Source organism: Actinia tenebrosa, unplaced genomic scaffold (genome assembly GCF_029948245.1).
Source record: "Actinia tenebrosa isolate PJP-AT-01 unplaced genomic scaffold, QUT_ActTen_1.0 PGA_scaffold0__85_contigs__length_37466705, whole genome shotgun sequence".
NCBI lineage: Eukaryota > Metazoa > Cnidaria > Anthozoa > Actiniaria > Actiniidae > Actinia > Actinia tenebrosa.
Genome location: NW_028292569.1, coordinates 4,560,754 through 4,588,602, shown reverse-complemented (window position 1 = coordinate 4,588,602; position 27,849 = coordinate 4,560,754). Strand labels below are relative to the sequence as shown.

The 27,849-nt window shown below is 36.7% G+C and overlaps 1 protein-coding gene and 1 non-coding gene across 6 annotated transcripts; one reads left to right on the top strand and one right to left on the bottom strand.

Annotated features, from left to right (window-relative positions):
* Window positions 1-1,412: 1,412 nt before the first annotated feature.
* LOC148913306 (uncharacterized) lies at window positions 1,413-27,747 on the bottom strand. Of its 5 annotated transcripts, none has more exons than XM_089037654.1 (8): window positions 27,208-27,747; window positions 25,214-25,242; window positions 22,937-24,068; window positions 20,920-21,480; window positions 6,818-6,880; window positions 5,687-5,977; window positions 4,135-4,422; window positions 1,413-3,661 (listed from the first exon to the last, which is right to left on the bottom strand). In XM_089037654.1, the coding sequence occupies exons 2-8, from the start codon at window positions 25,217-25,219 to the stop codon at window positions 3,615-3,617; spliced, it is 2,388 nt and encodes a 795-aa protein (XP_088893780.1). In that variant the 5' UTR covers window positions 25,220-25,242; window positions 27,208-27,747; the 3' UTR covers window positions 1,413-3,614. The 5 variants fall into 5 exon arrangements, with proteins under 5 accessions (XP_088893780.1, XP_088893845.1, XP_088893814.1 ...); XM_089037719.1 differs by having other exon boundaries at window positions 22,937-23,840; window positions 27,208-27,746; XM_089037688.1 differs by lacking the exon at window positions 27,208-27,747 and adding an exon at window positions 25,404-25,499.
* On the top strand, window positions 11,897-16,919 carry LOC116294327 (uncharacterized). The gene is made up of 5 exons (XR_016120729.1): window positions 11,897-12,441; window positions 12,545-12,648; window positions 13,067-14,107; window positions 14,411-15,417; window positions 15,589-16,919. It is a non-coding gene; the product is annotated as an uncharacterized LOC116294327 (transcript).
* Window positions 27,748-27,849: the final 102 nt, after the last annotated feature.

Genomic DNA, 27,849 nt, shown 5'->3' with positions numbered 1-27,849 from the left:
TAAAAAAAACCAATACCAGCACTGGAAAGAGCACCTTCACTTTAGTAACCCTATAAATATTCATTATGTCAGGTGTTATATCGGCCGAGAAAACTTCAGAGTTGAAAATTGACAAATTTACAGACGTTTGTATGACTGGGGGTATGCGGTTCGAAGTGGACACCAGTGACATCGAATTCAGGTCGGCAGCTTCCTACCTTGTCATTATTTCTAAGTGTTGGAATTATTTTCTTAAATACCTTTCAAAACTAGCTGAAACTGCATGCAGAAGTTCAAAATAAACAAATTGACACAACAGGTAAGTCAGCAAACTTTTATTCACGTTTTTCCAAATAAAATACGGCATATTCTAAATCCCCATACATTCTCTTATAAATATAGTGAGCTTGGGTTGCCTGTGGTTATACTGATTATGAATAGTTACAGTTTTGACAAGCTATTCTTCGATTGCACGTTACGTCATGGCGGCCAGGTCGCACTTCAACGATAATGTCATGGGCGGATATAGGGGAAGGGTTCAGGGGGAGCACCCCCGTCCCCCTAGATGAGCTGATATCTACTGCATTATTGGTGTTTGAGTTTGCCTCAATCGATTTTGAGTCCTGTGTTTGCACCCAAAAAGTTATATTGATTTTCAATAAATTCTCTTTTTTTTTTTAGGCTGAACGTTACAAAGGCAGACTCGACCGTCCTCGCGGTCGGTGGTCTTCAAGAAGTTTCAACAACTCAAAAAGAAGTACCATATATGGAAATATACGACAATAAAACCGGCCAATGGGAAGTCTACCCCACTCCAAACCTCCCATTTCCAGTCGACTGCAGTTTTTATAAGGCCGTGGGGCTTGGTAGCGAAGTTATTTTCATTCAAAGTCTTGACTCAACTCAGCAGGATCCGAGATCTAGTGTAATAATCTTGAAGGACATAAACGGGGAGCATGTTTTTGCTCCTTTGGCGTCAATTCCACGTAGACGTGCTGGTCATTGTATTGCTGCTACTTCCGGTCACGTGTACGTCATTGGAGGCTCGTTCCAGGCCATTAATCATGGTAGTCCTCTCGGTGAAAATACCATCGACAGATATGACAGGGAGTCAGGTAATACAGTAATACAGTGACAAGCAATAGAACAGAATATCCATTAGATGATATTTTATCGAGCACGAATCTCTAGCACAAAGCATGAAGGAAACCAAGTACTTTTAGCTTTTTCAGCTCGGCTTCTAAAAACCCCTTTGGGTCATCGGTAGGAAAAGCGGTCCAAGAGGGCCTATACTTAGTTCTATTGAGTGCTACGATCCGTCTGCTAATGAATGGACCAATGGTGCTTCTCTTCCTGATAAAAGACAAGACTTTGTGTGCTGCACGACAGAGGTCGCTTATAGGACTGTTACTACAATTATAGAGGGGCAAGAATAGAATAGAATACTTTATTTAACGTGGAACACATACGCTTAGCTATATGCTAGTTTACAGCAGGTAGTCCATCTAGTTATTGAGAGAATTCTTTTCGTATTCAAGCAGTGAGGGCCAAAAACTATTTTCTCGAAGAAAGGCTGTTGTACAAGACTAAAATCTTGTTATTCAGAAAGTTTAACTTGTTTGAAAGTGGAGATGACCGATGAAAGTGGAGTCAAAGTGTTAACCCAAAGCAAAAATTTTATTCGAAAATGAGGTTTTAGGCCTTCACTTGCTTGTTTTTCCATATATTTTCTATAAAAAAGCCTGACAAAGCAACATTCTAACACAAATGCAACAAAACATCTTTGTACAATTGAAAATATAGCGCTTCAAAATGCCGCTTTATCATAGTACATCAGTTTCTAACTGTTTAAAAAAGGTTTTGAGTGTTAGCCCAAAACCAAAATTAGGATCAAAAGTCATACGAAAGTCTAGTTTTTGGCGATTCTTGTCGTTATTTCTCATTATTGAAAAAAAATTTCCCCTTAAAATAAAAAACGTACATTGTATAAGATATATACTATAAAATACTTTAATTGTTACTAAGTTAAAATACCGACATGTATTTTTTCAAAATACTTTCATTCAAAGCAAGCTGGCTGGACAAAATTAAGAGTGTTGAGAGAGAAATATGTTTTCCTAATCTATTAAAGTTGGTATACAGCTGTTTCAAAAACACTTTGAATGGTACAGTGCTAAACGCGATTAATCGAGGTGTTTTAACTGGTTTCTCGACTACAAACAACACTATCTCCACAACAACATCTGTGTTATTGACAAGAATAACAATAAGAATTACAAGTCATTCCAGCTATTCTTGCATCTTGGGACTGATGCCCTATCTCTTATCACTTATCGCCTATCGTTTGTTACCTATCGCCGTTCGCCCCTTCAACCTTTTTTGGAATAGCTGTATTTAATATATTTATATGCCAACGATAAAATTTTGCGAGCTGTCATTGGTTCAGATCGGTTACATGCAGGATGGATATCAAATGTGCAAGTGAGGACCAGGTTTAATAGTTTAAGTTTACTTGCTCAATTTTGTCCTCTGCCCGAAAATGCCTCGTTTTCACGACTGCGCCTTCGATATTTATAAAAGCGCTCGCGCATCTCTAAAATCGTCTATTTTCCCGATTTAATTTTATGAAAAGTTTAAGTCAGAGTTTAGGCTACCTGTGATCTAAAGTTGAAAACTGAAGCAATAATAAAATGAAGAATTAAATGGATAAAAAGAGCTGTACATAACAATTTTGTCAAGGCATTTTCGAAGGACTCTAAAATTTAATTAATAAGTTTGATTTATGGGATTTTGAAAAGCGAACAGACTCTAGCTTTTGCAAGGTGTTTAAGCTGTATAGAAAAACGTTCCTGTTTGTCGAATGAGTAAGATAAAGACGAAACATAGGCAGGGTATGTTACACCAGGCAATATTTTTCATGCAAATTATGTCACACGTTAGACTTTAAATTTCCCAGGCTTTTTTTGCACGTAGGAAAGACTTTAATGATCTGGGGCGATAAACTTTTAATTTTTTCGTGTGATGAAATATCATCGGCTGTCATAACAAATCGTAGCGCGACAATTTGCAGGAGAGGTACAGTTTTACACCAGGCAATGTCGCTCAATTTTGTTGCGAAAAGTGTCACTTCTCGCGACGGTTGCGGCAACAAAAACTGCGAGACAAGTTGCAAGGGAACTGCCTAGGGTAACAGCACCTTACCAGCTGATGCGTTCGCGCAAAATCGTCCTAAAATATTTTATGAAAGCAATATAAAACGGTTGCTTATGTCTCTGTATTTTGATATACATACTTTGAGACCCTTAGGGCACTCGAAAGGCAAGATAAATACTTGGTTACGCCTCGTGTTCCTAAGCTTGTTTTTCTCTGCACTACAGCTCCAATCGTATATCACAGCACAGAAACATAGATATATATCTATTTAAGACGTTAACGGTTTATTTCTACGCTGTTTAATTTACCTAGATGAATACCATGCGTGCTTTTGGCGCACTATTTCTAATGTTCATAGCCGTCATGTTGGTCGTTGTTCCTTTCCTTGGTAGCACAAAACATGGCTGACATTTCTTTTGGACGTTTTAATATTTTGGAAATGATTACAGACCATGGCATGAACACTTGATGGTTACTATAAACTAGTTCAAGTTGTCTTCTAAAATAACAGAGTTTTTATTTTCCCATTCTGAAAAAAAGTTTAGTAAATTAAGAACATACGTAATAGGTAAATTACGAGCCTTAGATGAAACGATTGAAGAAGAGTGCCATACAAGCCTTTCACAACTACAAGTCGCGTAAAAAATGAGCCAGCTCAACTAGAAACTGTGGAAAGCTGTTTCGGCCTGTATTGGGCCTCGTCAGCACAGTGTATCTAGTGAGCTGGCAATCCCACGGAAAAGTAGTACTAGATAGATAAGGCAGTGCGCCGTTAGTAAATTAGTTAACAGAAGACACTCATGAATTAGTACTTTTTTCTAGTACTAAAAGTTGATTATAATGTAGTCTTTAGAATGATTGGAGGTATTTAAGTTTCTAGTAACAACAGCCCAAGAAAGGAAGGATCCCTCTCTTCCTTCCATCCTTTGTAAAGCCGATAACGCCGGCGAAACTGCAACTGAAATAGGACAATTAACATCAAGAGCAACAAACATGACTAACCTTGAACTTCCCTTGCGACATCTGCTTTTCCAACATCGTGAAGTGCATTGATAAGAATCCCTGTCGTCGCATGACTTCCGTCACTCTGCTTCCACGTAAAAAGCATCTGACGCGCCTGTAGCCGTGTATTGCCATGATGATCCTTCTTTATGGCGTGGATGGTGCTTTCGTCAATGCCAAGGTACCTCCCAAGAAATTTCCAAACATCTGTTACATTATTGGTAATTTTGTTTAAAAGTTTTTCTTCTACTTTTTGTCCTCCACGGCTTCTTTTGTCTGTTAGGAAGCCTACGAACAGCAAAAAAAAAAAGCAAAGAAAAAAGAAAAAGCCCTCTTTTTGTTAAGAATAAACAAGTAAAGAAACAACTAAGAAAAAATCAAATAGTAAAACTAACAAACAAACGGACGAACAAACGGAGTAAATAAACAAAGTTTAAAGAACAAACGAGAAAAAAAAAAAAAAAAAAAGAAATGAAAAACCCCAAGTCCGACAGGTAGACAAAAAACATTAAAAGAAACAAATAACTGTAAGAAGGCCAGAAAAACATCTGATTTGTACTGTACAAGAAATCTAAGATTTCACTTAGGTTTCTATGGAAACAATTTAGCCTTAAGGACGAAGTAACTATTGGAACAAAAGATTTAGGTTTGTTGACCTTGTAAAACACCTTCCTAACAAAGGTCACTAATTGAATTCTATACACCGGATAATGAAAGGTTCTTCTTATTTACTTAATAATCTGGACTTGGACCTTTTGACTTTCAGCTGTTCATAAAACCAGTTTAGTAAGACTTGCGCAGAAAAGACTTCCTAAGGACACGTATATTTTTGGGCGTCCTTCATTATAGTTGTTTACTACTTACATTATAGTTTTTTAATTTTTAGTTAAGAATTATTCCCTTATTTTTGGTATAAACTTTGGTTTACTTAGAATAGCATGTTTTGACTTAGAAACACAAGCGACCGTCATCGACGCTTTATTCAGTTAATCCCTTTCTAAAGACTCTTTTTAAGATTAAGGTTCTTAGGTCAATAAGGCCAATATTCTAATTTATTCCTGTAACTCAGTACTTTCACTGGAAACCAGACTCAAACCAGTTTTTATAATTAATTCTACGATTATGCTAATTTCTTCTATAAATATAGGTTAGTTTCAGATAGAGAGATATAGATTCGTTAGTCGTGAAAAAGTCTTGTAACTACTAGGACTTGTGAGCGTCAATAATGATCCCGTGGAAACGAACCATAGTCTCCCCGACTTCACGACATAACCAATGATAAAAAGACAAGCAAAAAGAATGATGGACAGCTTTCTCCGGCGAGTGATCTACCAAGCCAAGCATCTGCACAAGTTCAAAAATTCGACTATATAAATTTCAATATTAAAGACCTTAAGTATCGTGCTTCCGCTAACCCACCGTTATAGCTTCGTTACGACGCCTTGTTAAAAGTCGAGAGTTTGAATCAGAAAACGCCTGACTGACGTCAAACTGCAGTTAGAGGTCTCCGGTACCTAGCAAGAACGTCGCGCTAAAGGTCTCTATTATTCACCTGAAACGTCGTTCGCTACTTCCACCAACTTTGTGTAAATTAATGCCACAAGGAGCTTCTCCAAGGTAGGCTTGTTGTCACTCTGTCTCCAGTGAACCAGCATTTGGTAAGCTTGTTCTTCAATGCCTTCAGAGTTATAGTCGGCTTTCAAACTTTCTAGCTTGTTATGTTTAACATCAAGATTTTCCCCAATTTCCTGCCACTTCGTAGTTGCATGTTGAGCTACATGGAGGAGAAATCTTCTGTACTTTCTTTTATTCTCTTCCTGACTAAGGTCATCATTCAGCTGGTCTGCAAATAAATGGAAATTTTTCGTACTTTATCTTAACTTTGTGAATCCACAACAATAGACTTCTTTATCTTTATAATTCTCTTGATAATAAGATTATTTTTTCAAGTTGTATTTATATTCATGTGTCCCAGGAAATGACAAGAGGTCTGAATCGGGAAAACATTACGCAAAAGGTAAAAATGATTTTTAAAGGTTGTAAGAAAGGAGGAAGCAAGAAGGGACAGAAAGGCGAGAGGAACACAGAATCATGTTAAGGAAAGGCAAATAATGGTGGATGAATAAAGGAACATGAGCTAGAGAAATAATAAAGAATAATAAGAATGATAAAGCAAATAAAGCCAACAGAAGTGGGGCAAAAAGCTAGAGATAAGCAAAGTAATGCAGGGCAAACGATGTTAAAAGGGAGCAAATACGAAAACATGAAAATATGGGGAAATATGTGTGGGATTAATAGTTATTGGAGCAGATTTCGCATGACTGTGAAAAGCTGTGCCGTATTAGATCGTGACCGTTATGCTTTCTAGAATTTTGATTGGCTTTTTTTTTTCTCGCGCAATCTGATTGGTCTGACAGTGCCATGTCCCTGGCGTGACCATGTTCGTGTCGTGATTATGTCGTGTGCCGGATATTTGGATAGAGAGTGTTAAATTCTCGCTCAATGTGATTGGTCTGTTATATACATTGCCGTGTCACGACCATACTCGTGCTGTGAGCTTTCCACAATCAGAAGTAAACTGCTCTAGTGTAGGCTGACAATATTGAGTAAAAGGAATAGATATGGAATACGAGGGCTTCAAAAATTAAGCGGTATAATTATCATAAAATTAAAAATCTCATACTTGAGCCATCTGTGAGATTCGATTTTATTGCTTCAAGATGGTCGATATAGTCGTCAGATGATCCTACAATAGAGTAGTTACAATTAAAATTATAAAACATCTGATATTTACAAGTTTTGTTCATGTATGCACATCGGTTCTCACTACAACTATGTAAGAAAAAATTGCTTCTACATTGTTCATCCTGTTATATACCCCATCAGTGCATCCCAAACATCTGACAGCTTTCGGGACTCTTATTTTATTCTTATCGTTAAAAATATACACTTATTTCAATAAAGTTAGTGACCTGATAAGCTATAAAGCTGAGACCGGCAAGGATTATGGGTAGATACATTTTACACGTTCAACCGCTTGATAACTGTTGATGGACTTGAGATCTTTTACCAGTTGCAGTCTCACCTCCTCTTATCATTCTCAACTGCTGCAGCTTCTGTCAAAAGCTTTACTTGGTAAATATGATATATTTCCCATGATTCTTGGCGGTCACAGCTTTCTAGCTTTTTGGTTTCTAACTTTATTGAAATAAGTAGATATAAAGCTAATAGTAAATAAATAAATAAATAAACAAACAAACAAACAAACAAACGAACAAATAAATAAATACATAAATGAATACATAAATACATAAATGAATAAATGAATAAATAAAAACATGGAATGCTTAATATTTGCTATACTCTACCTAACGACATTGCACAGCTCTTCTCTTTCTTTAGTATTGTTCTTATAGGTTTTCCAGGGTTGGGTGATATATTTTTGTTTTACTGGGGGTTGGGCTTGGAAAAATCTAGAAGGGGACCTGACTTGAATGCCATGTATACTTGCTAGTGTACTAAATGAGTGTAATTATTGCCCTTATTTTTCTTAATAAAAAAATCTAAGCATGGAAATCGCTAACTGGAATGGAACCTTGCACTGACCACTGGTATGTTAAAATGGAATGAATGGATGAATTCAGTTAATCTATTTAATATTTTCTTTTATTATATAGATATTGATGAAATACCAGGTTTTCTCTAGTGTCGAAAACTTGATATCTTTCACCAGTGGAAGATACCATATCTTTCACACGTGAAGATATCGCTGTTGAATCGGCTTGCTATTTTAATAAAGAATTTTTGAGCTTTTGTTTTCATTTAAGTTTCATCGATACCTATATAATAAACAGAACGTTACATGGCCGCTTGGAGATACGAATTTTATCTTGTCGTGTTCATTACAATTGAACACTCGAAGATAAAATTCGTATCTCCGCACGCCCATGACATATCCTCTATTGCTAAAATATGTTTTAATAGCTAGTTAATGTATATCGGATTCCATAGAATTTTAGCAAAATTAATTTCCATCAATTTAACCAATAAGACACCATTATTTCACCACTGTTATGCATTTTATGAATTTCCTGTGGTGTGGCATGAGGTACTGTACTCTGTACAATCAGTAACCCCTCTTATGCAGTAAAAATCAATCCCAAGTGTTTCCCTACTATTATTTATTAATATTGATATTGATATCGCAAATCATTAAAACCAAGGCTGTGTCAATCTGCCGATCGAAGCAGTAGGCTGAGATTGATATAACAGCTGCATGAGGTCTTAATAATTTACTATATTCCACGAAAACCAATTCAATGATATTGTTTTATAGTACATTTTATAAACTAAGAATAAAAAGACGAAAAAAAAATAGCAAATGTATCTCAATCTCCATGACTGTGATCTGGAGTGAACATGACATGATAAATGTGTTAACTGCAGAAAAACTAAACAGCAAGAGAAAATGACCTAAGTGAAGAAATCCCCTCGCCCCATTAGTCATGAACACTCTTTGATGCTATTTTTAGAATCATTCATTTGATTCTTTGTTTTTCTGCATGTGCATACTGCACGCACTCAGTACTCTGTTTGCTCACGTTTGTTTTCTTTTGTTTGAAAATAGATAAATTTTATATAATAGATTTTTACGAGGAAAAAATTACAAAACAAAAAGGTTTGTTTACAAAAAGAGCGCGCGTCTGTCGTCAAACTCACGTAAACAAATTTGATCTATGCGGAGATTGGCTAAAAACGCGACATATGGCTATCTGATTGGTCCAGTTTTGACAGGTAATGACAGCTCTATGCAGGCTGGCATTCAACTGGTTTATCGCATTTGTTCAACTTGCTAGGTAGTCTAACTTTTGCGGTATTTCCGGTGTTTGAGCAACGATTTTGCCCTTGAAAGTTAGGGTGTTTTCACTGTATTTCCGGAACCGCGACACCTTAAGGAATTTTATTCGCAATAACGATCCCACCAAACCAGTTTCCCGCCATTTTTATCTAGCTAACCATTCTCTTTCTGACTTCATTGTTTTCGGTCTTTCTTTGCTTAACGGCAACAATGATTGTCGCAAGACCAAAGAAATGCGGCTTATTCACCTATTGGGCACTCTTAGTCCCAACGGGATTAATGAACGCTTTATTTTCAACTAACCTTTTCTTTTGTCTTTTGATTGTTTGTTTTTGTTTCCTTGCCTACCTTGCTCTCATCGGTTTCTTTTGTCTTATTCTATCATATATACACTCCTTTCTACCACTTCTTTCTCTTTTACTCCGACGAAGGACTAGCGTCCGAAACGTCAGTAAGTTTTTTCATCTTTTCACGGTGTATAATTTACCTTTTCATCATTACTGTTTCATTAGAAACACCGACGCAGCTCACACTAGTTTTTAGCTAGTTATATCTTCTTAAGGAATTTTAGACGAGTTAAAACCCCTAGTGAAAACACGGCCAAGAAAGGAGAATTGCTCGTAAAACTTAGGAAAAAAGCCAAAGAAAACAAGCATTTAGCTGCTAGAAAAAAAAGAAAATTCGAGTACTCGAAGAGTTTGAAAAACATTTTCAATGTTCAGATCGTTAAATGGACATTTAACCTGTACAAACACTCAAGAAAACCAGCTTATGAACGCTTTGAATGCACAAGGAGCCGAGAGACTGAAAAATATATTGATCTTCGATCGAAACTGGAAGAAACCTAAGCTAGCAATGGAGTACTTTGAAAACTGTTTTTTAGTTGATCTTGAACTATAAGTGCAAACTTTGTGCCACTTGTAGTAGTATTTTGTACTCATAGTTTCGGGCTATTGGAAAACAAATTTCGGTAAAAAATTTACCGTAACTGGAGCGTAAAATTGTCGATGCTCGTTTGTAAAGTAAGATTAAGTTTCTTACCATAGATTTGTTCATTCTTAGACTATGGAAAATCATTTTTTGACTTCTCTAACACCATCAAGGGTCAAGCAAAAAGATTCATTGTAATAGTCGTAGCACAAGCGAAAGAAAGCTTTACTCGTCGAAATGAAGTACCAATCAAATGTGCTTCAAAACGACGTATTTTCCTTTTTTAGAGGAAAGACATATTTTTAATATAAATAAATAAATAACTTAAATTTAAAATGTCAAAATGCTTTAAATCGAAAACCGAATTCCTGTGATGTCATTTCTATGTTTAAGTTTGTATATCAGGACCTTCTCGAAAATCACATTTATAAGTGAAGAAGCTTCCTGTTAAAAGATGAATGTAAATAAATAATTAAATAAAACATGGTTTTGAGGTCATATCTATGTTTCTATACTCTGATAAAACATAGCTCTTCAGCCAATCAGAGCGCGCGTTCGTGAAAATCTATTATATAAAAGCAAACATCAAACAGCGCGTGCAGTATGCACATGCAGAAAAATAATGGCAAAATTAAAACCCTATTGTCGGCTCAGAACTAACGCGCGTGATTGGCTCATGAGATTTGATTGACAGCGAAAACAGCACTTTTTTGGTATCTCAGTCTGGTTTGTGAATGCAACGGTTCACCTTGGAATCTCAACATCGATGGCGGAAAATTTATTTTTTACATGTTTTACATCCTCGTTTCACAACTTTAACTCTTCCCAACTTATTTCCTGACTTGTGATACACAAGGATAAGAACATGATATGCTGTTCCTACGCTTTCTGTTACAGGTGAGTGAAAAACAACGCCAAACATTTGTTTTCAATCAAACTAAACTTTCGAAGAAAACTCGACTTTTAGAAGTTATTTCATGACAAAAACAGTTGTAAAATCATATAAATTCTCTTATTAAGAGTGGCTGTCCGTAACGGTCGAGAATGGCTGTACATCGAAGGAATTTTCAAAGTTCTCATATTTTGTCAGAAGATACCCTTTGGTAAGCTCTTTCAAAAAATCTAATTTAAAACTTCGAGCGCTTTTTTATTTTGGCAAATTTTACGAAAATGTAAAAATCGACTTCCGTTCTGCTCTGGACCGGGGTGAACAGCCCAAAATATTATCCAAATTTAAGAAGGCCTCACTCGTTCAAAAATACTCGTATCGATCTGATACTTTTTTAAAATTTTAACTAACTATCAGACTCCAAAAGCGATAAAAAATATGTTTGGAAAAATGATTTTTTTCTCGCTTTTTTGGCAATTTTTTTGATGGCATTTTAAGGAGCTACAACGCGAAGCAAATTTTAGCCTTAGTTGAATGCCCTAAATCATCACCTGGTATATATTTTATTTTCACTAATACTATTTGATTTGAAAGCTTGTTTATTGAACTTCTTTTCCTGAAAGTATCAGCCTTGGAACGCAAATACTTCCCCGCAGTCAATCGACTCTTCTATGTAGCATACGGCGGTCTAATTTCGGCTTCAGAATCAAAGCGCCTGCTTCGTGAATGCTCAAAAACTTTCTTGGATCACCCAGAATGAGCATTTAGATTGTAAACAACATTAGTTTGATGTCTGTAAACTATTATCCAGCTATATATTATTGATTTAATTTTCGTACTGGAATTTTTTAGACCGTAAGGACTTAAGCGTACGAAATCTTTAAGTTAGAAAAAAACCTAGGTATCCCATCAAAGACAAGTTTTTTTTCTTATTCTTATTTCTTTATTTTTGTTGAATATACTTGCTCCAAATGCTCTCCAATTTCAATCAGTTCCACGTTATTTGTAGAAAAAACAAACCCCTTTCTGTACTTTCTCAAAATTAATGGACCTATATTACAGGACATTATGATTGAATAAACAAATTGAATTTGAGAAGCGTGGCACGTGAACGTCGATCACTTGTACATTTCACTTCCATGTGTATGATTGCGATTTTTACGAAGTTTCAAAACCTTGCTTTCAATGGCTCTACGTTGTAATCCTGGTTACTTAGAATGTATAGCGCTGAAGGAATGCACAAAAGATGTGTCTGGTCACTTGGGTTGGTTAAAGTTACGATCAGAGGATCAGATTGATTGCGAAATTAAATTACTTCTGGCTAGAGCAGTAAATTTCACTTTATTATATTCGATCGAAGGAAGACGAACAAATTACGACTTATAAACTCTATGTTATCATGCCCAAGGCATTTTTTCAGTGGAAGAGGCTCACATGCATATGACAATCTGCCCAAAGCATCGAGCCGAGTATGGTATTCGGTGGAGAAGCTGCAAGATCAATTGCACTGTCCCTGAAGAAGAATTGGCTTTGCACAAATTTGGTAAAGCAAAGGGAAGTGATAGAGTCAACAGCAGGCATTCTGCATTTATCTTGAGAAAAACGAAGAAGTTAATTGCTGTGGGATCTCGTAAGTTATTAATTGATTAGCGTCTATGAATCTTTAAATTTATGCTGATAATGTTCCAATAAGAATTGATAGCTTATTCATATTTTATTTTCCTTGTGATAAGCAATGTGTCGCCGCTGTAATCAGTACATTACAAGTCTCGTAGAGGATGCGCCGCAAGGAGTATGTCCAACAGTTACTGTTAAGCCACCAGAAACGCTTTCCGAAGTAAGAAATTATTTATTTATCATTAAAATAAATAAGTCATATATAAAAGCATAGAATTGCTTCCCTTTTGATTGCCAATTACCTTACCAGGGAAAAATAATAGACCTACTTTTGGGACCGCTTGTTTTTACCATCGAGAGGGGACAAGGTTTTTGGGGGGGGGGGGGGGGGATCATTGAAAAAATAAGAATTCTATTCGCACAGTACTTTGGCAGAATGGCAGAATGAAAATAAATGGAGGGACCATTTTCATAACCATCATTGTTGAAGGGGTCAGATCAGTTCTTGTGGGTTCAGTACTAGGCAAATACCACCGTCCCATCCCCTCCCCTCTCAGGTAGGAAATGAAAGGAGTCCTAACGAAATGAATTTTTTGTCCTGCTCAAGATGATAAAACAAGGAATCTAATTTGTTTTAGGTCAAGGACTCAACAGATAGCGATGTCTCAGAGGGTTTGACCGAACAGTTTTCGAAACTTGTAGTGAGAGCGGAACATGACGAAACATTTCTCTCTCCAGAATCAAGTAGTATGGCCTCGTCAAGTGATGCAGACCAAGCCTTGAAGGTGGAAGACCCACGTGATAAACTGAATGAATTTCTTTGTTCTTGCAATATTTTGCCTGTTGAGAAAGCGTGGAGTGAATGGAACGAAGTTAGCGAGAAAACGAAAAAGCGATATACCAAAAAGGCTACTGAAGTTGTGTCCTCGGTGTTGAAAACTCTTTATCCGAATGATACATCGTCTCTCTGGTTAGCATTAGTCGCTTCTCCTGACATGAACAAGGCGCTGGCAATTGATGATGTGCCCCATTCAACCAAGAACTACTTAGAAGCCTTGGCGGAAGCTTATAATAACGCTGAGAGATGGGACACTCGTAGGCAGATACTTTCGATATTTTCAGGTGTAGCTGACTTTCAGACCATTTCAAGGTATTTGCCAGGGATCACCAAGTACCGCTATACTCTGGCCAACCTACGCGGAAAGCAGTACGGGGTTGGTGCACCTGTGCCACATCAGACAACAACAACAAGAATACGGATAGACCTGAAACAGCTTGATCATTTTCTTTGTTTTATCACCAGTCCTCATATTATCCAGGACCTCCCATTTGGCCAAAGGCGATTAAAGTTATCTTCAGGACAAGTTGTTGAAGTACCTAACGTGATTCGCACCCTTATACCCCAGAGAATAGTACGTCAGTACTTACAGTATTGCCAGGAGACTGGATTCAAAGCTTTCAGTGAGCGTACGATGCTAAGAGTTTTGTCTGAATGCAGTGCAAGTGTTCGAGCATCGCTTCAAGGGTTAAACTACTTTGCCGCGGAAGGTGCTCAAGCCTTCGATGACCTAGTCACACTAGTTCACCATATCTGCGAACTTGGTCCCGGGAAGGAATGGGAAAGTCGGGTGGTAGAATCTCTCAAGGCATCCAAGATTTATCTGAAAGGCGACTTCAAGGTATGTAACATAGACCGAGTTTGAAGACACACACAAACAGGACGAAAGGTATTATATTCTAAGTATAAAATTTGGATGGATACTCTCAATGATCAAGTAATGAAGGCAGCCAATAAAGCCCTGAAAAATAGCTAACTAATTTAATTGCAGAGCCCGGAAAACAAAGGATTTTGCATCATCAAAATGCAGCTTTAATCTTCTTTCACGAGTTAACTGTGCACACACAGAAACGCCTTTTCTAAGCCTCTATTGTAATCTTTTCTAACTATATTGTCTTTTCTATTTATGGTTGTGTTTCAACAGACTCATCTCAGTGAGACATCAACCGTTGCTGACCACTGCATCATACGCTCTCTCAGCGATCCCACAGACAAGGATTTCCAGCAAAAATGCAAATACCACCAACACGATGAGTTGTGCAGCCAATGCGAAGGGCTTAAGTCCATCTTATTAATTAGATATTACAAGTAGGGTCGAGGAAGCCACGTTTGCTAGCGAGGAAGATAAAGATGAGACCATCTTCCTTCTAAATTCATCAAAACTGGCAATACAGTCTTGGAAACGTCATTTGCTTCGGTCATCTCATCAAGATCAGGCCCGGGTAAACATCATAGAAGCACTTGATCATGAGTCTATTTTGGTTGTCAATGACTGGGCAATGAAGTTTTTGCCACAAAAGTACCGCGAGTCCCAGACCAACTGGTTCGGCAAAAGAGGTATATCGTGGCATATATCTGTGGTATATCGTCGTGTTGAAGGAGTGCTCCAATGGCAAGGGTTTATTCACGTGGTCCAGTCTTGTAGTCAGGATAGCCTTGCAGTCGTGTCTATAGTGCAGCACGTGTTGAAAACTGTCAAGCAAGAGCACAACGAGATCAAGAAAGCTTTTCTTCGCCAGGATAATGCAGGTTGCTACCATGCGGCATACAATCTCCTATCATGTCCAGAAATCACAGCTTCCACTGGTATCAAGATCGTAAGGGTAGATTTCAGTGACCCTCAAGGTGGGAAGGGTGCTGCAGACAGGCTGGCAGCAACCTGCAAGTCACATGTTAGGATTCACATCAACGAAGGGAATGACGTTACTACAGCCATACAGCTAAAGGATGCACTGCTCTCCAACGGAGGAATACAAGATGTTCGAGCTGTTGCTATTGAAACCATCTCTCCTACGAAAATTGAGTACGCCCAAAAGATTCCAGGCATAAGCAAGCTCAATATTTTCGAGTTCAGCTCCAACTCCATCACAACGTGGCGCGCCTACGACATCGGGAAAGGAAAAGATATTCGACTGGAGGAGCAATCTACAGGTAATCTCGCCGTAAAGTGAATTAGATAATATTCTAGTCGACTTTGAACATGAAACTGATATACCTCTACCGGATGAAATCAAAGGGCGCCCCATTCAGATTAGTACAGGAAATCGAACTACACACTCATTGCTTCACTTTCATTTTACGTATTGATTCATTTCTTTGCAGAGAATTGTCACTCTTGGCTGCAGTGTAGTTTTTCATCGGGTGACTTTAAACCATTTAAAGACGACAAGTCTAAAGCTTCTGTGACGACACGTACAACAAAAGAGCCGCAGATGAATGTCTCCGAGCAGCCCGCGGATACCACACCCAGTCTGATGTATATTCCTGCCCAAAAGACGGCTGCGTGCGAGTTTTTCAAAGATTCTCTGCCCTTGAAAAGCATTTGTCTCTTGAGAGATGCTCGAAATCTCTTGAGAAACAATCGCTATTTGATCTTGCTAAGGTCAAATACAAAGCCCACTTGGAAGAGGGGGTTGGGGTTCTACCGTCCTTAAAATTCTCGTCTAGTAACATGAGGACCTCGGATTTACCTGCTGAAGAAGGCTGGGCTCTCAAAGAAAATAAAAAGTCTGACCACTTTAGCGAAAAACAGAGAACCTACTTGGTCAACAAGTTCAACATTGGGCAAACCTCAGGAAGAAAGTTGAACCCAGAATTTGTAGCAAAGGACATGAGACGTGCTCGAGGTCCCGACGGCTTGCGTCTTTTCAATGTCTCAGAATTCCTAAAGCCACAACAAATTTTGTCCTATTTTTCTCGTCTTGCTGCCAAAGTACGCCAGACCGTCCCAGATGACCTTGCTATCGACCCAAACGCAATAGAGGAAGAGAAGAATTTTTCCAGTGCAAGAGAAACAGTTATGTCGACTCTCCAATTACAGCACCCTATCACTTACGACCAATACGATATATGTTCCATGATCAAAAATAACAGACTAAGAACTCTCAAGGTACCAATGCTGCAGATTATCTGCGAGGCTCTAGAGTTAAATGTTCCCGTTCCTCCTAAAAGGCGCAAAGCACCATACCTTGATTTAATTAAGAATGTCGTTTACGATTGCGGCTGTAATTGATAGAAGCCATACAATTGTTCCTGTCAAACAGTTTATTCTAGACGAATGAATAGGAAGGAAACCGGTTTGTTAGCCATTGGCTTCTCTTAAAACAATAAGGACGATTCTCGATTTTTTCATTTAAGAATTTAGTTAAACCAATCAGTTCGGAAACCCCATATAAAAACAAACAAAATCAAACAAAAAACAAGTGTTGACGCGAATCAAATATGTGATGTTTTGAAAAGGGTTTTTAATTAAATAATTCTATGGGGTAGTAGGAAAGTAACTGCCAAGCACTTTAGCCACTAGTTATTATTAATTTTGACAAAAGTACAGAAACGTATAAAAATTGTTCGTTTAGGGACGGACCATTAGACTTTTGAAAGGGGTGGGGGTTGGGCAAAAACCAAAAAAAAAAAAAAAAAAAAAATTAGAGCACAGCTTTAAAGATTGAAAAAAATGTGCATAAGAAAAGTGGCAGAAAAAATTCCTTGACTCCCCCCCCCCCCTCCCCCTCAAATATCTAATGGTCCGTAGATTAGTTTATATAATTCAAGAAATGTACAAGTGATCGACGTTCACGTGCAACGCTTCTCAAATTCAGTTTGTTTATTCAATCACAATGTCCTGTAACTAGGTCCATTAATTTTGAGAATATACAGAAAAGGGTTTGTTTTTTCTACAAATAACGTGGAACTGATTGAAATTGGAGAGCATTTGGAGCAAGTATATTCAACAAAAATAAAGAAATAAGAATAAGAAAAAAAACTTGTCTTTGATGGGATACCTAGGTTTTTTTCTAACTTAAAGATTTCGTACGCTTAAGTCCTTACGGTCTAAAAAATTCCAGTACGAAAATTAAATCAATAATATATAGCTGGATAATAGTTTACAGACATCAAACTAATGTTGTTTACAATCTAAATGCTCATTCTGGGTGATCCAAGAAAGTTTTTGAGCATTCACGAAGCAGGCTCTTTGATTCTGAAGCCGAAATTAGACCGCCGTATGCTACATAGAAGAGTCGATTGACTGCGGGGAAGTATTTGCGTTCCAAGGCTGATACTTTCAGGAAAAGAAGTTCAATAAACAAGCTTTCAAATCAAATAGTATTAGTGAAAATAAAATATATACCAGGTGATGATTTAGGGCATTCAACTAAGGCTAAAATTTGCTTCGCGTTGTAGCTCCTTAAAATGCCATCAAAAACATTGCCAAAAAAGCGAGAAAAAAATCATTTTTCCAAACATATTTTTTATCGCTTTTGGAGTCTGATAGTTAGTTAAATTGTTAAAAAAGTATCAGATCGATACGAGTATTTTTGAACGAGTGAGGCCTTCTTAAATTTGGATAATATTTTGGGCTGTTCACCCCGGTCCAGAGCGGACCGGAAGTCGATTTTTACATTTTCGTAAAATTTGCCAAAATAAAAAAGCGCTCGAAGTTTTAAACTAGATTTTTTGAAAGAGCTTACCAAAGGGTATCTTCTGACAAAATATGAGAACTTTGAAAATTCCTTCGCTGTCCCGCCATTCTCGACCGTTACGGACAGCCACTCTTAACTATCTGTTTTACAAAGTAGAGTAATGCAATTAATTCTAGTGTTAAAAGTACAATCAAAACAGGTCAAACTTACGAACAATCTTCTTTTTTGCGAAAACTCTAAAATGTGCTCGGCAATTTTCCAGAAACCGTTGCTAGGGTGACCACTGTTAGGTAGTGAGAATTTCAAACGAATCAGGCTTTTTTATCGCTTTTTTCTTCATTTTTTAAAAATCTTTAAAATCTTATTTTTTAAATCTTAAAAGATTTAATAATAGGAGGATCGCGATACAAAACTTATTGCGATTTTGAGCCGACAATACAGGCCAATACGGAATATATTTTCTCCCAACTAGCCGCCAATTTAAACCCGTATTGTCGGCTCAAAATCGCAATAAGTTCCACTGGTTATAATTATTGACCACTCCCCCTAGAGGCTTATCAGTGACAACGTATATAAATAATAATATATAACATATAATATAATCACTAAGAATCGAAGTAGAAGATTAAAAACTAACTTGAAATGATTAATAATATTAATTTGTACAGGGCTTCTGACAGGATGCGCGGGTGCGGACCCGCATAATTCGCCTTTTTCCGCACAATCGAACGATTTTCGCATAATCCGGCAAAATCCCGCATAATTCGTCAAAAACCTAAAGAAAACTTAATAATCAAGAAGAAATGTATTACAATGTTTACTTATTTTAATGAAATTTTACGAATTTACAATTTTTTTTAGTTTACTTACCAAATTTCAAGCAATAAACAGCGTTTAAAACTGTATATTGAATCATACGCCATCGTATAATGAAAACGAACAAGGCGTTCTTAGTTTAAAACCGTGAAAGAGCCTGGTAACTAGCCTTAAATAAAACTTACTCTCTGATTGGCTAGAAGTCAAACAATAGCAGCCATAGATAGCAAATGATAGTTCTGGTTAAGGACGGTGCCTACTATTGTCCACGCGCACACGTACTGCGCATCTACATTCGAGGAATTTCAAAATTCATTACTCGAATTGCAGGAAATAAAACGTTTATTTTCAATAAACGTTAAACAGAAAACGATCTTAAATAACCCAGGCTTGTTAAAGAGATAATTTGCTAAGGTTTAAGTATTATTGACAAAGAATCATAAGGTTTTTTGGGCAAGTTTCAGTGAAAAAATGACAGACTCATAGTTCTAAAAAACCAAATCCTTTCAATAATGAAGCTTTTTACCGTTTGTTTAGATTTAATCCTATAAAACTTGAATAAAAACAAACAAGAAATACATATGAAATTGAAAATTTACCATTTATTAATATCTAGGTGTGTAATTATAGTTTTGAAAATCTTTTTTTGGTCGCTAAACACCTTCATCATGAAATTCTTTTACTTTGGAGTTCTCAATCTAAAAAATCATCTTATTACGTACCAAATATTTCAGAAATTCCTTTCTGCCGTTAAGTAAAAAGTCAATAGTAACTTCACTTCAAACCCAATAGTCTTCCTGGAACTATAAAGCTTATAAATATCGAGATTTTCTCTGTGTTTTTTGCTTGCATGGCAGGAAGCAGCATATGTTTAGCTTGACGTGCAAACGCGCCGAAAACAGAGTTTGTCACGCCGTTTTTTATGCTGTGTAACGCTTGTCACGCATTCGGCATCAGATTTATCCCTAATAATGTTCTTTAAAAATTCGTATCTCTTAAAAACGCCTGGATACCCCTATTTTTTCTTCGTTTAAATGATGGAGTAAATGCTAAATTAGCCTCGTGAAATGAAATTTATAAAAAATAATTGGTTTTGAAAAGAATATGGACACAATCTTTATGTACCTACTGATCGAAAATAGGGAGCACGAAGCTAAAAAATTATATATATTATAGCCAACTATTAAAGTAATGGTAGAATTGGGTATATTTTAGTAAAGAAACAAAGTGTCAGTCATTTAGGACGATTTAAATTAGAAATTTCTCAAAATCTTTTATAAAAAAATTTTTTTCCTGGTGTTAGTAAAATCATGACGTCATCACTTTTTAACGATTTTTAAGCCTTATTATTTCTTTTAAATGCATGGTGACCCCTATTTTTCTAACCAGAATTTGACAACCCTTTGATAGGTTAAAATAATTCACATAGTCATTTAAAAAAATAATTGATTCTCAATTAGTAGGCACCGTCCTTAAATGCATGTATTCGCAGACAAGATTTTCCTGCGTAAAATAATATTTCTCTCGTAAACATTCGAGACCTAGCCATTTCTAAAATATCTCAAAATGGATAAATTTATTATGAAGCCGTCAAAAACGGAAAAAAAGAGAAGGAATTAACACGACTTAAATTATGCTATTTAAGGATTTTTGATTTTGTGGAGCGAGTTTAATAATTTCCTATAACAAGGAGTACATAATAAGATAAGCTATTAACTACGAATATGCGAACGATGGTTGTGCAAGGTGAGGTGAGGTAGTAAATAATGTTGAGATTTTTTGTTCAGCTTCAAAAACAGATAATTTTAAAGCAATGTTTTGGAGAGAAGCTTATCGAGAAGAATTGCGTGTAGTGTGAAAAACATGACGATTACACGTTTGGATTAAAAACCTGAGATAAACAAGGCCAGTGTCAAATAAAGAAGCAAAATCAAGGTAAAACTGTTAATAATTGCGTAAAACTTAAGTTAAACAAAGTTTGGATTTAAATAAAGAAGCAAAATTTTTAAAAAACGTGTATAATCCTATAAAAAAAATTCAGAAGTTTTTTCGATTGTGACGTCATCCCGCATCCTATTCTACATAATTTGCCTTTCTCTCCGCATAATCCGGAAAAAAATCCCGCATATTTTAATTTTTTTCCCGCATCCTGTCAGAAGCCCTGCATACTGCTCATAGGTCAGCAAATTGAATATACCTTGGCCATCAATGTGAGAAGCCATCACATTTGCCGAGGGCAAAACCAGCCAAAGTCCTTCTAAGACCTTGGAATACTTGTCATTATTCATTCTGTAGTTTTCATGATAGAGAGGGGTCTCTGAGTAAATCCAAGATGCATCCTCTGAAACTTCTAACTGCTTGTGTGAAATAACCACTGGCTTCACATAGAATTTTTCCAGACAGCCACCTTCCTTGACAATTGTAGCCTTCAGCTTTGCAGCTTTGCTCAATATTTTTAAGATGGCGGCGAAAACGAGAGAGACTGTGGACGAGTATTTTGGTTCCCAAAGCACGCCTGGTCCAAATTTTCGGGACCCATAAGTCCTTTCGGTCATTGTACCGTTACAGTCTCTAAGCATGGAGACGGAACGGACGAGCGAGAGACTATGGAAGGGTCTAGCGATCAGCATAGTTTGGGTTTCCTGTGGCAAGTGATCCCATGAGTCTTTGCGCGTAGAAGAAGACCTCATAGCCGCCACTTCAAATTTGTTCTTAACATTTTTCATCGTTTTTTTCATCAGAAGGCGTCGGAAAGGCTCTAAACGAGTACAATTACAGAGTAAGCTGATCTGTTTACCAAGCCATTTCCTTTCACCGAACCATACACGATTATAACGTTTGGCAGAATATTCAGGTTCCGGCGTTGAAATTACATTGTGCCAACTATTTTGGTTCCAGCTGCGTTTAAAATCCACGAAAAACTTTCCAAGATTATTGCCAAATTGTAAAGCATATGAACTGATATGACACTTCTCTGTTTGACAACAATGCGGCAATTTTTAATGATCACTAATGCACATTATGCGCTGTCAGATAAGGTCCTGGGAAAGAGTCACGACTTATCTAACCCCTCCCCCGGTAGAATAAAATTTGTACCATTCAATTTTTGTTTTTTCGGTAATAAGCCTGAAGCGAGATGACGTTTTACCCCCGTCTCTAGACCATAATCCTTTTCACATTGCTTTTGTTCTTTAATTATGACTATTGTTCCTGTATTCTCAAAAATTTTAATATGAAAGAATTTTAAAAACTATTAGGGTATATAGTCGGGGGTAAAACGTCATCTCGCTTCAGGCTTATTGAAAACTGATTGCAGTTTTTAGGTTTCAATCAAAAAAGCCAATATTTTACTTGGTAATTTCTTATGCTCAAAACAACAAAATCAAAAAAAATTGAACAAAATTTAATTTTCTTATCAGTTTGAAAAATCAAATGGCTGGAAGGTACACGGACCTAAGATGATCATTCTTTATGTAAGACTGTGTTGGAAAGAACTAGACAAAACAGAAGTTGTCGGAAAATAAAATGTAGGTTTTGTATCTTAGCAGAAGTTCGAGCAAATTATAACTTCGAAGGAGTTGGAAGGACTAAGACTCTATAAATATATTTCTTAGAGAGAATAAGAGAAAAATATCAAATGCCCTTGGCGGGAATGGAACCCACGTCTTTCGTGTTCCAGTCCGATGTGTTAACCACAACACACACCGAACGCATAATTTACTACTAACTATACTATAAATATATTTGTTTTTTTTGCACATAGTTTTAATAAACGCTCTAATGATTGTTTTATATCCAATGTAAACAGTATATTCGACGTGTCATCACTCATGATGGTGCACAAGAACCTTAAAAAAGATGAAATATATAGTGTTGTTTCCGTTTTTTTCTACGAATTTCGTTCATTTATTCATATTAATGTTTTGACCGGCCTGGATGGCAAAATGTCCGGTTTAAAATAGTTTTGCCGAGCCGCTGTTATTTTAAGCCCTGGCTAGGGGCAAGTTTTGTCCACAAACACCTTGATATTGGTAGGAAAGCAAAGTTTCAGCTCATAATATAATAACCCTGCTGATAACATAATAACCCTGAACACACACTTTTAATAAGGACACACATTGGTGCATTAACTGTTTCCAGTGTATTATATAATGCCGTTGAGGGTAGGGGAAAGTAACCTTTTATTGCAATTCAAAATTAAATGTATACCTTACCTCCAGAAGTAGGCTTGTGTAGAGAAAGCCATTCCTTAAATTCCATATTGACAATTTGGTTTTCCTGATCCAGTACACTGCATTTTGGTTTCTGCTTAAACACACCAGTACCAGGGAAAGCACAAATATGGACTGCTATGACATAAGTGTCATCACCAGCCCCATCTACTGGGAAGAACTTGATATAATAATCTTCACCTGCTTTAGGTTTAACCTGTTCTCCAGAATCCAAAGCCCAAAACTTTCGTTCCAAACATTTAACTATACTACGATGGATATTATCTTTCTCTTTGTTATCTTTGATCTTTTGTCCTTTGATGAGAGATTGTGTATCTTCTATTCCGAAGTACACTGTCCCTCCCTGAGTGTTTGCAAATGCCACTACATTATCACTTAGCTTGTCGCAAAGGCGTTTGGCCAAGTTTTCATCCTTGTTGGGATTGAGCAGCTTGTGTTCCTCGGTCATTGTTTCATAAGACAATGTTTCATCCAAACGAAATGATGTATGGAATTTTGGATTGTTTGCACAGACACACCTTCTCTTCTTCCTATTTAGCAGCTCACAAATTCTGGAATACAAAGAGACTTTGTAGTTTCTTTCTTCACTGCGCTGTCGAAGGTGAGAATCATCAGTTAGAATAGTCACTGATGACTTCCTTACAAATATGTAAGTCATGGCACCGTTGGTTTTAATATCTAAAATGTCACCAATTGAATCTTTTTCACCACATTCACTGCCAAGTAAAGTCTTTCGTTTCTCATACAGGTCTTTCATCCAGTCATCTCTATCTTTCACTGCTGGTTTCTGTGTACTGTTAATTCTTATAACTCCCCCACTTGTGTTTCTGAGTGCAATTTCTGCTTTAAGGACGTCTTCCACTTCCTCTTTCCTCTTGCTTTTGTCCTTATTAAAATTGATATCAAAATCAATCACAATTTCTGCCAGCTTGGCTAGCTCATCTTGGCAAGGTATACTACTTGCTGATCCTATTGATTCAGAGTAAGATGTGCTCTCTAATGATGACCCATCATCATCAATAGAAACATCGCGTTGCTGCGGATCAACGTCCCCTGCGCCTTCAGCTTCTTTACTTTCATCGTTGTGGGGCTGGTTACTTTTCTTATTATTTTTCTAGAACAATTTTTATATATGTGCATGAGGATATATATGAAATATATATTTGTACTGCAGTTGCAATGTATCAAATTGAGCTGATCCTCGCAAATTGAAAGACTCAGAAAAAAATCTGAGTCTTGAACAAGATTTGAACCCGTGCCCTAGCTGTTCCAGTGCCATGCTCTAACCACTGAGCTACCAAGTCTCATATGAGACTTCAAGGACACATTAGGTGGGTTTATTGGTCTGATAGGAAAGATAATGTGCATGACAATATATATGAATATATATTATTATTTATATAAGAACACAATTTTGAAATCTATGATCCTTTTACTGATACTTTCAAGATCATTATTACAGTTTAAATGACTTACTACAAAATAATTCTTTTATGCATTTACCTACAAAATTTTAGTCTCCTTCATAGCTACATTTGTATGGTTCCCAGATCCCCCTGGGCTATAGAGGGCTCAGGAGAATCTGGGACCAATACTTATGACTGTTGCAAAGAAGAGTACAAAATTTACGATCATCAGAGATAATATAAATTTCTGAAATCCAGTTCTAAAGCAGCAAGAAAAAAGCAAGAAAACACCTTTTGTGTGTGTGTTATTCTGAGTTTAAAGTTACATGCCTCCCCCTGCAAATCTATTATTATTTTATTGTCTCCCAATTCAAATTTATTGCATAAACCCTCTTTATTTGATAGCTTCTCCCAAAGAAAATAGTTAGAGTCCCCTCGCCACCCCCCTAAAAAAACATACTGTAGTCTCCTCAATGCAGCCAGTATGCTTCCCTTCACTCTATAGCCCCAGGCATGTACACCTATTTCAAAAGACATTGTCCGTTGTAGATCTGAAATCTGATATCTGAGACCAAGTAGCATGCTGCAAATTGTAATGTATTCACAGCCAAACAACATAGTTTTCTTTCAGATGGGAATATATATATGCATGACTTTTCAGTTAAAGAATGTGATTTTTCGTATTTTAGCTGGAAAACATAACAGCACAAACATTTGGTTTAGTCTCAGATCGCCCATTTCAGATCTCCAACAGACAACGTTTTTTGAAATAGATGTATCTTACAGTAAAGAGTGGTTTCTAAATAGTTATGTGCTTATCAATTTCATTGGTTTCATAAAATACACAACATACCTCCATTTGAAGCACTATGCCTCTTTTTGCTATTGGGTAAACAGAAAGAATATTAAGTCAATTAATGTAATGATCCAATTAAAAAAAAATCCATACTCTGTACTAGTTCCTAAGTCCTTTTTTCACACTTCTTCAGAAACAATTAAATCAATGTTAATAAATATATATTATATTTCATAGCTTGGCTTGCCTTTTTCCACTGCCTAACATGCATGGTGAACGTAGCTTTAATTGGTTCAGAAAAAGCCCTCTAATAACAATCAACTGTCTTGACTGTCACAGAATTCATTTCTGTTTGTAAAATACAGTATTAACATTCTCAGTGTCTATGCTTGACTGTATATCCCAGCTGGGCATTAAAATTCATATTACTCCTAGTAATTCTTACAGTACTTTATGTACTGCATGATTCTACATGAAGTTAAAATAGTTAAATCCTCTTCTTGACTGTGATAGATTATAGAAATCAAGAGTGGTTTTTACGAGTAAAGTGCACTTGGTTCTCGTCTCTGGGGTATCGAGGCTAAAAGTTTAAGTTCCGTGGGGTCTCTCCCTTAACTATTCTTGAGGGTTTTTCTTTGGGTTATCCAGTTTTCCCCAATATTTCTGCCCTGAAAAGATTGTTTTTCATATGTTGAGCATGAGCAGCAAGTTTCTTGTGACAAATTTCTGGACTGCCCGAAGTCAAGATTCCAGGTAAAACTAAAATGCTTTGTGACTTATTCATTATTTCAAAATAAAACGGGATTTTGAGGTTTGAAAATATCATAAGCTTAAGCTTCGATGTAAGGGTTTTTTGGTTGAAAAATATCATTTTTTTGTAATTGGTTAACACAACTATAATGGATAAATCTGATCTTTTAAAAGTTAACTAGATTACATTTCTAGAGAGCATTAATGCCAAATATTCGTGCTCATGTGATGTACTAATATCTGGAATAACCGGTTTGAAAACAGGTTTCTCATGTGATTTCTTCTTAGGGAACTGTTGTTTCAGGTCAGAGATGTTTTTCTCCCCTAAAGCAAGAACAGGGAACAGAAAAAGATTCTTACGATATATAATAAAATCTCCTGACTTCACAGGTAACTCAAGCAATAAAAAGGTTTGTTAGCAGTTCCAGGGACTCTGAATAGAATAGAATAGACTAGCAGAATAGACATCTTTAGTTCAGGTGCAATGTTTTCCCATTTCAAACCATGTGTCATTCCCTAGAGTATTGTTTCTTTTGTTTCTTATTGTATTCTTCTAAGGTTGTGCATAAGAAGACACATGAATATAGATACAACTCAAACAAAGAATATTATTCTCAAGGGACACGTGGGCTGAAATGGGAAAACATTACAAAAAAATTTTAGAATTTTCCTGACTGAATACAAAATTCCCTAGTCTCTTAGATTTCTTTCCAGTAACCAGTAACGCGGCCACCCCAGACAACAATCATGATGTGCACTTTGCAATAGACTGCCATCAATCAAACATGTTGATGTCATTTACGCGCGTGTGTGATTGAAAAGGCGCCAAAACTTGTCGATTGTTTACAAGTATTATGAGCCACACTCACCGGGCCGATCCGGGTTGATCCAAATGCATGTTAATGACCTCAACGTGCTTGATTGACAGCAGACTATTGCAAAGTGCACAATTTTTGTCTGGGTTGGCCGCGTAGCAATGCAAATGGCGGTAATCCCAAAAGTAAAAAGAGGACGGGTATTCATCGAGTGTTACACGCTCGACCAAACCCAAATTTGGCGTTATGTGTGAGTTCAAGTAATACGCGATCGATATATAGTCGCGCAACTCGACTGCAAGAAGGGATCTTTCAATAGATAAGAATTAAAATTTGAACTGAACGCGAACATTCAACATTTTCGATCAAACACAGCAGCCTGGCATCACTTCTTGTATACGAATTCTGTTTTTCTATGCACGATAAACTTAAATACTAACTTAAATTGACATTTTCACATCATTCTTATAAATTTCGAGTGCTTACCATCGATTTAAATCCTAAGTTTGTCTGAGTCTTCGTCGTTGTTTCAGCTTCTCTCTTGTCTTTATTCTTCGCTCGATCGACTCCCTTTTTCCAGGAATCCTTTAAGCTCCAATGTTTTCAGGATGATGCAATAAGCCTGAAGCGAGATGACGTTTTACCCCCGTCTCTAGACCCTAATCCTTTTCACACTGCTTTTGTTCTTTAATTATGACTATTGTTCCTGTATTCTCTAAGAAATCAGAAATTTTAATATGAAAGAATTTTAAAAACTATTATGGTATAGAGTCGGGGGCCGGGGTAAAACGTCATCTCGCTTCAGGCTTACCACAGGCAGCCCAATTCTTGTTAAACATAAAACTTTTCTTACTTTTCATAAGAGCGGTCTACCTTTAGTATTTAGTAAGGAATCATATGGTTTTTCCTTCCTTCCTTCCTTCCTTCCTTCCTTCCTTCCTTCCTTCCTTCCTTCCTTCCTTTCTTCCTTCCTTTCTTTCTTTCTTTCTTTCTTTCTTTCTTTCTTTCTTTCTTTCTTTCTTTCTTTCTTTCTTTCTTTCTTTCTTTCTTTCTTTCTTTCTTTCTTTCTTTCTTTCTTTCTTTCTTTCTTTCTTTCCAGTCAGGGAAGGAATCGCATACTTTAATAAG

Excerpts from the sequence above, each read along its gene's own strand:
- LOC148913306 (XM_089037654.1), bottom strand. Across the intron at positions 21,481-22,936 it reads ACACAAGCCTACTTCTGGAG|AGCCTTTCCGACGCCTTCTG; the intron begins GTAAGGTATACA and ends GTACTCGTTTAG. Across the intron at positions 3,662-4,134 it reads TGTCGCAAGGGAAGTTCAAG|AATGGGAAAATAAAAACTCT; the intron begins GTTAGTCATGTT and ends ACTTTTTTTCAG.